The sequence below is a fragment of the Calonectris borealis genome, chromosome 1 (assembly GCF_964195595.1).
Source record: "Calonectris borealis chromosome 1, bCalBor7.hap1.2, whole genome shotgun sequence".
Lineage (NCBI taxonomy): Eukaryota > Metazoa > Chordata > Aves > Procellariiformes > Procellariidae > Calonectris > Calonectris borealis.
In genome coordinates this window covers 34,265,739-34,279,257 of record NC_134312.1, presented here as the reverse complement: position 1 = coordinate 34,279,257, position 13,519 = coordinate 34,265,739, and the positions used below count along the sequence as shown (strand labels likewise).

Below are 13,519 nucleotides of genomic sequence, written 5' to 3'. Positions count from 1 at the left end.
TTCTTTCAGTTTGAGTGTTGTAGCTCTGGGATACAGACCACAGCAAACCAAGCAATTAGAGAAATCATAATAGCCCGTTCCTTTGGGCAAGGGAAGGACATGATGACAATGTCATGAATCCAATCAAAACCTGTAGATGTCTTGTATTTTACAAATCTGTACTTTCAAATCTAATGGATGTTTGCAAATGGCTGAGCTTGTTAAATTGACTTGGTTTGTACAAAATGCTAATTGTTTCAATTCTTCTTTCTGTTTTTCCTTCCTTTAGAATGGCCACGTCTGTTGCTCAGTGGACCCACAGTGCCTTCAGGAACTGTGACACCAACAACCATCTCTCACAAGCAGTTTCTGATTAAAGAATTTTCCTTCACAAAAAAGACCTTTAGACCAAAAATTGTACAAAATTAAAACTAAAATTAGATTGGTTTTGTCCATCTGAAGTGCAGATATGTGATGAACTCAGTTACCTGAATCAGAGTGAAATTTATGGGACTCAAGACAAGCTCAGATGTGTATGAGGTTAGGCCCAAATCTTCTGGCTATTTGTCCGACATCATTATGCAGAATATTTAGGTTAGTGTAAAGTGACACATTGTAATGCTGTACATAACGATGTCAAGATCCAAATCAACTAGGAGCTCTTACAGGGTCTTCCGAAGCTTTGAGAGTCCAACACTTGACCAGATGCAGAGATTTTTACCTAATCATATTTGGATCTGCACAAACGTGTTTGATTGCTCACTGCAGAATTTAACAGATGTTTGAGTAAAAGGATGAAGCCTTCAGGAATAAAGAACCTAGCAGCTAAGATGTGATATGTACAGTATGTGCGCTGAAAAAAAAAGATAGAAATTATTGTAAAAACAAAAAAAAACACAAAACAAAAAAAAACCAAAAAAGAAAAACCGTGATGCACAGGCATGGCTTCTTAATGTTTTCTGATGGGAAAAGTCATCAATATTTCCTTGTTTTACTGCACTTACTATTATTTCTTGATTGAATTTGTTCAGTATAAGCTCGTTATTGTGCAAATTTAAATAAATATTTCTCTTACCTTAAGTTTCTCTTTGTGCCGTCTTTCCTTTTCAGGGATGTCACTTTCATGGGTGTTGTTACTGCTCCTTCTGTGCCAGCACGCCTGGGCAGCTGGGCCATGCAGGTGGAGTGTCGCCGGTCTAGCTCCTCTACGTATGGGAGCTTCTGCCCAGCACAACCTTATGCCTATCATTTCTGATCTTTGTTATTCTTCTGGGAATACATAAGTAACTTCATACCTCTGAGCCACTACAGTGGATTGAACAGAAAATTCATGTGCCTAAAGATCAGACCCTATGTGCCAGAGGGATGCTGGGTGGGTACAGGCCATTTGTGAGTGACTTGCATCTGTTCAGATTTATAGGGGATCTTCTCCAGATTCCTGCTCTCTCCAGCTGTCCCGGGTTAGTCTTTCCGTAAGCTCCACAGCTGGTTTAATCGTTTGTGTAAAGTATCTTAATGCATGGGGATCACTTCAATATGCAAACCCTGTTTTCACTACTGTACTGTTGGGACAATAAATAAAAGAGGTTACATGACCAAAGCTATGTTATTCTGGAAGAGAAATGAAGAAAAAAGCAGTGCTTACAAATTATGGGCTGAAAAGGCTGAATTTGTAAGGAATGCATCACGAACAATGGAGGCAAAACAGGAGAGGAGGAAACTGCCCAAGATGACAGCATCCTTTAAATACTGCTCCAGTAGTCATGTTCTTTTCAAAGTGCCTTTCTTCTCTTCAGCATCCCTCTTACCAGTTCAGTAGATTGTCATGCAATCTGGACAGGTAAAACTTCCCTTAATATTACCCCTGTGTATTATTATAAGTTACAAGGGAAGTCCATGTATATGTTTTTTACAAAACAGAATTATTTTCCTGCAAACAGATGCTACTTCACAGTGTTTCACGTACAGCAGGAGATCAAAGGCATGCCGTGCAACTGCATGTATCCGGTAGGTATTCCCTTGAGCCCTAGTGTCTGTAGTGTCTGCTGAGTACTGGATGTTTATGGAGCAGGGACTATAAGAGATGCCAGGCCACTGAATGCAAATAATACAAACAGAAACAAGAAACAAAAAATCGGAAAAAAATGCAGTCGCCCCCCCCAAATTGATAGTCCACATTCGACCATTAAAACTATGAAGATTTTCAGACCAAATAAACCTTTTTCCTCACCTAGTCCATAAATAACAGGTACTCAAGGGTTTTACTGTATTGATCAGTTTCTGGCAAGCTGCAATCAAAGTTTTTAAAGAGTGTTAGCTCCTTGAGAAAGACGCTGTTTTCCGTACGGTGTTTTCTTGCCTGCTAGTAATTGTCAAGAGGTCATATTTTCCCCTCAGATGCAGAGGCACATCTCCAGTGGATTTCAGTGGCAGCTGCATGCCTATTTCTGAGAGAAGGTTTAGCAGAATGTGTTACTGTTTAAGAATTGCACTTCAATTTCATTCAAGAATAGGTATAAGGTAGACATAGGAAATGGATGAAGACCAGACTTCTTTTTTGAAAGATACAAAAAAGAGTGAACATTTTTCAAGGGCAAAATCCTCGGATTCTGTCAGAGGCTGTCGAAAGCTCTGAAGGAAAGCAGTGGAGCTGGTAGAGAGAAGGGCAGATATCCACAGAGCAGTTGTAAGCATCCCCATTTCAGGTCCATGGATAGATAAGTTATGGGTGAGGCAAGTGTCCCTGCTCTTGATCTGCTTCAGTGCATTCACTGACATCAGATTTAGGCTTATAACAGATTTAGACTTATAACAGATATGAGAACTGTACAGAATGGAAGGAAAATCATCTCCAAATTTTTTCTCAATTCTTTCTCGAAGGCAAAGTAATACTGGTGTTTAATCCCAGCTTTTAATCAAAACTAAACCAGTGTATAGATGGAAAACAAGCATTTCTTTCCTTTTGTTGCCTACCCTGACCTGAGTGTTGTAGGATCTTTCTGCTATTATAGGTTTGGAAGCACAGTGCAATACCCTAAGAAACAGGCTAAAAAGCCAAGAATTGGGACATAACATAATAGCTATAGCTTGAATCAAATCCTTGGAGAGACAGTCAGTGTTTCATGTATGTAAAGAGCAGAAGTCATACTGCTGAACAAAGCTGGAATTCTCTGCTAAATAAAAAATGAGAATCGGTTGAGTGAATATTATCTAATTTATCAATGTTCAAGGTTACTAATCAGTTGGGAGTTCTTCTAAAGGTCAGCAAACTCCAAGGAGACATCTCAGTGACCCTCGTTTTCACTCCCTTTCACCTCCCTCTTCCCCATCTCCCTTCTGTTCAGTCAAGCCAGTAATTAGTAGCTCATGTTTTTAATTTTCCTTGAAAAGTAAATTTAAATATTATTAAAAATTGATGTCTAATTTCTAGGCTTAAATTATCTGTCAGACGATATAGTCCATAAAAAAAAATTATATTTCTGAACAATGCAGGTACGTTGTGTTCTCTCACTGGCCTTTCATTATCGACGCACTGTTTGCAGTGTTTGCAGTAGCAGAATTCAATAACTTCCATAAAGGAGTTGTCACCTCTCTGCAGAGTAATTGCCCTAAGTTAATAGACCTACAGATATAAAGGCAGGGATGTCTTCTGTTACAATGCTGAATTCAATGCTATGGTGAAACAAGTTGACAAAAAGCATTGTAGACTGTTGAAAAGGGAGCTAACTGTGCAGCTGCAAATTTCTGGTACTCACTAATTTACCATGGGCAAGAACGGGGGGCTGGCTGCCTCAGTCCTTATGGCTAAGGACATCTTTGCCTTCTGTTAGAGCTCCACCTTTAACAGTGCTACTGGTGAAATATGGTCATTAAGTCACAGCCGAAATACTAGCCGTTGCTTTTGTCTAGGATGCCTAAAAGTGGATATTTATGCAGGGAGTGCTGTAAAACTGCCCTCCTTCAGTGCCAGGTCTTGCCATTAACTGCGCTGGCCTACAGCAGGTTCACCCTGGGGCACCTCAGAGAAGCACAACCTCGTGAGCCACACAGCCCAGACCTCGGATCCTGATGACTTTGAATTCAGGATGTCTATGGGGTGGCATCTCCTCCTCCATGGGCACAGTGAGTCTCACCTCCAATGGGTCACCTGTGTGGGGAAGTGCTCAGCTGTGGGGTAGGTTGCATGGGCCAGACAGCACTCCTCCAAAGTGGAGGAGACCCCACTGCAGCACAGTGATGGTGCTCAGCTCACGTGGCCTCTCAACAGGCGGGGACTCCCTAGATTTCTCAGATAAAAATAGCAGCAGCTTTAAAGTAGGGCTCAGCTAGTTATTTTTTAATGGTGAAACTTACTTACAGGCAAATGCAGTTTAACGTGTCCCCAGACCAGTTAATAATTTAAGTTAAAAATCACCAGATAGCTTTTGCCAACTATATAAAGAAAATCTGAGTAAGAAGACTAGAGCAGCTCTGGCATCTCCTGAGTGGGCGACCTGTGGAGAAGCCTTTCTTCTGCGGTGCACTGGTAAAGCCCACTGCAGTCGCATCTTCTGCCCAAGTCACAGCCATATTCGCCAAGTCACAATCCTGGCCACCTCTTCTGTTGCTGTTTTAATTTCTAATTAAAAAATTAAAATTTCTTGTTGCTTTAGCATGGTGGCTAGATCTCTGTCCTGGGAGAAAAGACAAAGTGTACCACTGGATTTTTGAGTAAGAAGAAGCATTTTAGAGAGGGCCTGAAAAGAAAAAGACGGTGTTGCAAACCCCGTTTCTCAGATCTCTGTGCCCGGGCTGTTCATCAGCCATGTGAACGGCCACTAGCGTGTCAGTGTATTTCACTTTTTTTTTGGTCAGTATGGTGCTAATGCAAAATGATAAAAATAAAAAATCAATTGTTAAAATCAATTACTCATCTAGGTCTGCCCTAATCAGTATTTTCTTATTGCCAGAGTTTACAGTCTGTAAAATGCCAAATAGGCATTGTTTACTATAACAGGAGATTTGCAACCCTATATTCTACTAATCTGTTCATAGATTATTTCTATAACATGAAACTTTAATTACTAGAAACCATAATAATCTATTGATCACATAATATTTCATCCATAAGAGAGCCAAACTCAATTACTATGCTTCACCTTAAAATCTGTTTTTATCAGTAATCTCATTTTACTGTTTTAGACTTCTAATGTCACTCCGAGGATGTCATTGATGTATCAGCAGTATTGCTTGGAACTGTAAAATAGAATTGTTTAAGTGTTTATTTTAGGACTGAGTCATATTTGAAAACCAAAATAACTAGAACTGCATCACCACAGCTAGAGCATCCACCTAAATAGAACAGCAGAAACAAAGTGGCAACTACTGGCTCAAGTGCAATCTTGTGGTGGGGAGGGGGGGCCATTTCATTGAGGGGAGAGGGGAACAAAACGGAAAAACAGTCAGCAATCCCACTGATGCTAACTCAGTCCTCTCCCCACTTTTAATGACCAGTGATCTGAACAAGAGGAGGGATGCAGCCTTTTGCACGGCTACCTTATTCCAAGAAGCTCCTCAGGTGCTGCTGCTTTTGAATATTTCATCTGACTGAGCAGGCCACAGCCCTTTCCTGTTTATTTTCTTAGTGCCTTTGGTAAAAATGTAAAAAATGCTTAGGACCATCACAATGCAAACAGTTTTTTCCCAGGGTTGGGACTGGCCCACTTGGAAGCCAGGCACTGCACCGCAGCTGGAGCGTTCTGCCCCCAGGCAAGCTGGCGGGTGGTGGGGAGCAGCGCCCTAGCTAAAGGTGTCTTTTCGCAGTTCTGCTACTTTATTAGCTATGTGTAGTTGGGTCCTCCAGAAGCTGTGACCAGAACGACCTAGCTCAAACTGGTTCCTCTTGCAACCTTCCAAGGCAAAAACCTCGCCTTTTGGCTGCCGTACATGGATTTTGCAAGTCAAGTGGTTTGTCAGTGCAGAGAGATGCAGGGGTAGGACTGGGACCATCCCAGGAGCTCCCATATCACCCCAATAAGTGCAGCCCACAGCCCAGGAAAGCCAAGGTCTGCCTTCAAGTCAGGAACAAAAAGCTCTTATTGTCTGAAAAATATTTTTCCCTGGGAAGAGGCAAGAAACCAGGCCCTTTATTTGCTTTCCAAGGCAAAAAAATCCTTTGTTCATCTCATCCACACTGGCCGTGGACAAAATGTGGGTGCTCACAAAGGCCCCTCAAAGCGCAGTCCTCTCACCGCTTTGGTGTTTTGTGATCATATGGCTCTGTAGAAGTTACGCCAGGCAACTGGGAGAGAGGTGCCTCCTGCAGCCAGCTTTCCTTCCGCAGGACCTTTTTGGGGAGATACCTGTGGGTGCCGCTTTGCAGCCAGTACCTGCATGGCATGGACTGGGCAGCCCCTCTTCCCCTGCCCAGCTGGGTTGGGCTGGTGACAAATGGATGTCAAAGCCCAGCTAATGCAGATGCTGTAAAAATTTGGCCTGGCAGACATTGCCGGTGGCAAGATGAGGCAGTAATATTGATACTGCTTAAATGATCTTTTTTTAATTAGTCTGTTTTCCCTTTTTAAGTTTCCATTGGGTAATAATTACGTTTGATGGGCCCTGATGCTCCTGTGAAGAACACAGCAGGTGAGGAAGAAATAATTCACTTTCCTCACTTGATAAACTTGAGAGGCTGCTCAGCTGCTGCTGCCTTCAAAGGGAGGAAAGATGCAACCCACAGAGCCTGTGATCCCAACCGAAACCAGCACAACTCAGCAGAAACACACATCTCACCTAGACCCTGTCCCTGCGTGCTCCGGGCAGCGTGTGCCCCCCAGCCTCAGCAGCAAGAGCACTTGCTTTCAACATCCCCGTCACAACAAATGAACTCCTTCGCCACAAAGCTATGGGGTTAGCTTCCTCTGACTGGAAATAGAGTGGGGAAAAGCCAACGTACTGGGGTTTGCAACTGCATTACCCATAGTAATAATTAATTATTGTAATCAATTAATTAATGTAGTAATAATTATTAATCAATGTCAATTAATAATTAATATTATATTACTGCTTGGTATTTTATTCCGAAAATGATGTGCTGCTCTCACTTACGCCTCCTCTATGGGCACCAATATCAGCACCTGGCAGATCACTTTCCGTGCTGGCCTGTCTCAGCTCGGCACTGATGGTTCCCATAACAGATCCTTTTATTCTCCCATGTCTTCAAAATTTCTTACACGGAATTTATTACTCCTTGGGCTAGAGATCACTCGTGTTGCTGTAGAGATTTCAGCAAAAACTGAAGTTTTTACAAAAACTAAAATATATACATTCCCACTGTGCATTTTATATGTTCCTAAGGAGCTATACAATTAACGTCACTGAATTTCGATAAACTTGGAGTCAAATTCTTACTTTAGTCCCTATTTTCACAGTTCAGACTCATCTGTGTTTCCTATTGCTTTGGGACTTGAACCAGACTGAGAAAGCAGTTGCCGAAATCCTAATTATCTTTGTTCTTCTTCTGAATGAGGATTAAAGCAAACCAAGGATCCAGTTGTCTTTTTTTTTAACAGAAGCAGCTTCCAAAATCTGCAGCCCAGAAGGCCAATTTGCACCCCCACACTCACAGGTCTAAATTCTTGAATCACCTTACACCAAAATTTAAAATGCTTCATCAATTCCTAGCAAAGCTATAGATATTCAGACATTTATACAGCCCATTTAAGTGATCTTTTTATTTCTTATGTAGCAAGTTTTCGTCATTTGTGTAGCTTTCAAATGAATTTTGCATGCTTCATGTATTTGAATTGTTTCTTGTGGGTAATATCCATTTGCACATAAAGATTCTCAGCTGTTGCATTTGGCTTTCTTGAGCTATTAGAATTTAAGGTTCATATATGAAATATATCCTTGTGCACACTTGGTCAGCAGAGGCAAATCCTACAGAGAGCTGAATTTGGTGCAAAACAGTGAAGCCAAACTTGTGTTTGATTTAGTATTTGAAATAGTTTCTGTGTTTTATTGTTTTCTTCAGCTGTGTTCCAGCAGTTTTGCATTAATCAAGTTTATAACTATAAACCTGGATTTCTGAACAATCAATCAGTACAAGGTCAACTGCAGCCATTGCCTGCATGGTGTGAATCAAAACTTAAGACACGTGGACATTTGTAATAATATAGAGATGCATAGATTTCACTGTAAGAAAAATGCTTTTCATGTACAAAAATAAATGGACAGAATGGTTTCAAGTGAATTAGGTAATAAATTTTTCCCAAGTTTAGTGAAAGCAAGATCAGAGGGAAGCTTAGATGTGAATTTATAGTGTATTTACTGAGTGCTGTACTGCTCTACACCAGAAAATCCCGAGACGGCACCGACTGAATAGTACAGATACTGGTCAGCTGTTAGAAAACTTCCTTTTCAAAAAGTGTCCTGGACTGAAAAACTTCTGGTGCTGAGCTTTAGACACGTTGCACAACTGATTAAAGGCACCTGAACATGTGGTCAGATGATAATGGAGGAGCAGTTTAGGGATGCTCTCACCTCCTCTCTCTCTCCTCACGGTACAACTAAATCCTCCGTAGCTCCCCTTACAGTGGGTTAGGAGCACGCACACGACAGTTACTGTGCTGTGGCTGAAGGTCTTTGGGAGGTGGTCAACCTGTATTACTGTCACTGCTTGTGGCTGTCTAGCCATACCGTTAGTACTGGTTCAGGTTAAATGCACCTAGTTTTGAAAGAAACCTCCCGTCATGGGAGACTTTGAAGCGGTCGGAGAGCTGGCAAAGAAGCTGCCAACCGTTAGCTCGCTGTCTTAAGGGGAAATGACCTCTGGCCAAGGAAACACCAAACAGACATCAGCGAGCGGATCCAAGGCCCAGGGAAGTCAGCAGAGATTTTATCTCATCTTAGGACCCGGGCCCTGAAATATTTATGCACACGCTAAATGAAAGAGCGCTATTAACCCATGGGTTTTGGTAGGGTTGAAGCACTTACACACCATCTGGCACAGTGCAGACGTGCTCTTCCATCACTTTCTCCGCACGGATGAAGTTCAAAGAGGCTATAAATATATATAAACCTGAAAATTATGTCGACTAGAAATAAAGTTATTCTATTTTGTTTGTCCGAGGCAAAAAGAAAAGAAGTCAAATCTGTTTTAAAACTACTCTGGTTTCTGAGAGGGAGCTGGGGTTGGTGATGTCAGGAAGGTCCTGGCTGTGTCCCTTGAAGTGTCGCAAAGGAAAGGATCCATTTGATACAGGGCAGCTTTTCAAAGGGTGCACAATTAGGGGCAGCGATGCAAAAAATGACAGACACAAAGCACCAGAAAGACTTGCAGACATGTGACTGAAACACCACGGCTGTGAAAAGAGGGGTCCGGTCTGTGCGATTGTGCGCCTTGGTGCCCCCAATTACAGATGCAACCTGTTGGCGTATCTTCAATGGCTTAGCAGGAAGATTACTTTCACAGTGGTTCCCTGATAAATGTCTGCTTGCTCATTAACATAGCTGACATTTCCTAACTCTGCTCAGTTTTGCAGCCTGAGCTAATCCGCATCCTATATAGTTCATAGGCTAAAGTTCAAATGGAACAAATTTTTGATCCTATTTGTACAACTGTGTATAATTTCCCTCCCTCTTTATGGTCAGAATAATAGCTTCAAACCCAGAAAAAAAAAAACCAAAACCCTGAAGCAGCGGAAAGCTCATTTATATTTATTCTGGGACAAAACTGCTTTTTAACTCTGAATACAATTTCTTCTTAATCACTTTCACCTTTAGTTCTGCACAGTAGCAGTTCCTCAAATTTGTATTTCCTTCATACTTGGTCTATGCTATCGTTTTATGTATGTACCCCATTAAAGCAACAAACATTTTTTCAATGTATTTAATGAAAATAGATACAGAAGCTCACAGGAAAATAGATAATAAGCTCACCATTGTTAGAACTGGCAATGTTTTTGACGTGGGACGATGACATAATACGTCAAACCAAAGCCTGTCTTTAAAGAACACCATTTATCACGGCCTGAATTTGTAAGGTATAGATCAGAAAATGTTTAGCCTGAGGAAATGAACAGAACTTGAGAATATTTTTGCTTCAACACTGTAAATTTTCAGAGAGCAGTAATGAATCAGGTGAATGCTTGATTTCAAGGGCTCCTTGGGACAAGCTAGAATTACTCGCCTAAATAAAAGCTGCACTCAGCCAAGCTGCATCGCAGCGGCACGTCTCAGTGCTCTTCTGGGATGGAGGAACCTGGAGTGTAAGTCCCTTCTCTGCTTCCTTCTTCACTTGCCCAGGAAACAAGTGCCCAGCCATTACCCCTGCACCCTTCTGGTCCCATCCCCACCTTTTCCCTATGCTTTTTTAAGCGGATTAAAAAAGCCATCTATCCTAGCTGAGTGCCGTAGCTTTGAGCCTAGCCATGCGGTCTTTAAATCTGTCTCTTTTTTTCCCAGGACACTTGCATTCCCGGATGCCCAGTTACCGCAAGGCATGGGGTGGGCGAGAGGAAGGACCCACCATCAACGTGCCTCACAAGCCCTGTGGTTTGGGCTTTCAAATGTCCTTTAGTGAGTGCCTCTTAGGAGACAGAAAGCTGAATGCTACAGACCAAGGGCACAGTGATAACAGGTTGTCAGCACTCACAACCCACACAGATTTAGAGCTAATCAAATAACAGAATGGCAGCTGATCATGAACTTGCCCATTTCATTTATGGACTGCTAAATCTTTTTGGAAATATTGTCTTACAGGAAAATAACAAGCATTTAATGAATGATTTTTAATAAAAAAAATTATCCACATGGGATATAATCTCCGTGTCATTTTTAACTTACTAAGTAGCTTTTAGTCACTGGACTGCACATGAAAATTCAAAAATGTCATATTAGTCACTGGAGAGCTCCCATTTTATTCCCCATCTACACTAGAAGCAAATACAGAATTACAAGGGAAGCATTAATAAAAAATTGACACTAAGGCCTGTAAGGACTGATGCAAAGTGCATTTCCTCGTATGCATCAAGAGCTAACAATATAAAAAATTCCACACAATTCATGCTTAATATACTGTGGTTTGATTTTTCAAAAAGAACAACATATTTTGCACTAGACCTGAAATTGTCTCCATAAATAATAAACCCTTTGAAAGCATTAGATCAGTGCAGATGAGCAGAAACAGTGACATCGTAGTGGTTTGTATTATGGTACAGTAGAGTCTCTCCCATGTTTAGATGATAACAGATAACAGATCACAAGTGATTTACATTGACATGGAAGAATTAAAGCCAGTGAACCCCACAGAGGGCATGAACTCACACAGGCATCACAACTGACCAAGAAGGGAGCTGATTCTACGCCACATTTAAACCAAAGGAACTTGTTCATAGAATCATAAAGGTTGGAAAAGACCTCTAAGATCATCGAGTCCAACCATCAACCCAACGCCACCATGACCACTACACCATGTCCCTAAGCACCTCATCTACACGTCTTTTAAATACTTCCAGGGATGGTGACTCAACCACTTCCCTGGGCAGCCTGTTCCAAGGCCTGACCACTCTTTCAGTAAAGAAATTTCTCCTAATGTCCAGTCTAAACCTCCCTTGGCGCATCTTGAGGCCATTTCCTCTCTCATCCTATTCCCTTCACTTCTGCGTGAAGGACTTCTCGCCTTTCTTTGAGGGCCGTTAGTGGGACAGAAAAACAACCCAAAAGCTCAGCTTGGGCATTCTTCCTCCTCCCTTTTCCTCTCCCTGCTCTTGCTTTTCTGTGTTCCTGGGGTTTATCTGCTGAGGTTCCTGGCACTGTATGCACAATGATTTCACTCATTAGGCTTGTATTGCTGTTGTATTCTCTGACCACTAAAGCCAAACCTAGCCAAACAAGACACTGAGGAATATCCAGCATGTCTGCAAAAGCCAATAGGGCTGTTAAAAACAAATGTATAGACTATACATTGCATGAATGAGAGGCAATTTAGAAGAACAACCTCATGCCTTCGTAAGGAAAAGTGGCTTGTTTTCCACGTAGTGGCATGCTTTTGAGCCTCTTTCTTGTCTCCCAATTATATGCTTGTCAAAGATAGAGCCAGAAGGTCACGACCACTTTACTCTCTTCACTATATAAATCAGCCAACCAAAACTACCACTTCTTAGTGGATTTCAATTATTTATGACCCCAAACCTAGTTGAACAAATACACTTCTAGGCCTGAATCTGAAAGCTAAAAGAGAAAAAAGCATCACAAATCAATAGAAATGGGCAACACGAGACGGGGGAATACAGGCTCCCTAAATAGCGAGAGGTCTTCCTGGCATGCCTTCGCTGGACCACAAGGCATGGGAGGTGTAAAGTATTTGGCTTTCTTTACATTGTTTGAAATGTTCATTTGAAACTGCGCCATCCTGATTTATTTTTTAATATGCTGTTTGGATGTACAGCTGAGACACACGCAAACACGTGCATACATCCCAAACAAATAGACTACCTCCAAAAAAGACAATGCAACTGTGTGATCCAGCTAAGAAGAGGCATCTCAGCCCCCGCGCCCACCTGCGAACTGCTGCGGAGATGGGTGGATATTGCCAGGGTGGTACAGGTGTGGGGAGTCCCCACCTGCCTTCACCGGGCACAGACCGAATCTGGACCTGCGGGGTCCAGCACGAAAAGGCACAGGGTTTGAAGGGACAGTGGACTTTCTGACAACACTGCAGGGGAGGGAAGCTCTTTGCATGATGTGCCCAGGAGGTACCCACAGACCCTGGTTAGGCAGCACAGGCCCCGGCATGGGGTACACAGCCCTGACCAAAAAACCTCTGGGGCACAGAAAAAAGAGGATTGCACACATTGCACAGGCTCAGCTCAGTTCTGGTCAAGAGTTAGACTCTGTCTTTTACATTTTCCTCCTCTTAGATACCTGTATAGATGATCAGGCTTGTTTCTTGTGCTTTTGTTATAAGGGCTGTTTATGTTAATTGCTGGGCTTGGGTTTTGCTTGTTTTATCTCCTCTCATTATGATTGCAGAGTCAGGTTCACTTTGTGTTTCTGCTCACTTTTGGGGGGAATATTGAGGAACATTCCCACTTCTGAACTGGCTGGCTTTGAAGCAAAGCCCAGAAAGCCGCTCGTCAGGAACAGCAGCGCGTTCTCCCCTGTGCCCCTAACAAAGCTGCTCGCAGCCTGCAGCGCCTGAGATGAAGAAGGTCTGTGGGCCTGGGGAACACAGCTCCTCTGGGCTTGTGCCTTTCGCTGTGGCTGTCCCGCTGGTGTTTTGTCCATCTCAGTAGTAACACTCTCTGAAATCGAAATAGGCCTATTTATCCACTTGCTTATTTAAATGCAGACAGGCGGAGTGGCTATTTAAAGTAATGGCAGTCAGCAGAACAGATGCTTAGGATGTGAGTGCTGGTCTATCATTAAAAGGCCTCCTATGGGATACAGCAGCCCTCTGGAACTTTTTGGCTTATTAAGAAAGTTTTGAACTACTGTGTCTTCCCAGGAGGGATAAAATAATGCAGACTTGCTACTGATGCCAAATATTGGAGCCAGCAGC

General features: G+C 42.3%; 1 protein-coding gene across 1 annotated transcript in view; it reads left to right on the top strand.

The window, feature by feature from the left end:
- Positions 1-1,059, top strand: part of NELL2 (neural EGFL like 2) — a 155,894-nt gene extending 154,835 nt beyond the window's left edge. Inside the window, exon 20 of the mRNA XM_075148205.1 lies at positions 269-1,059. Within this exon, the coding sequence (XP_075004306.1) occupies positions 269-319 (51 nt within the window). The 3' untranslated portion in view covers positions 320-1,059. The remainder of the gene's footprint in view (positions 1-268) is intronic.
- The last annotated feature ends 12,460 nt before the right edge of the window (positions 1,060-13,519 follow it).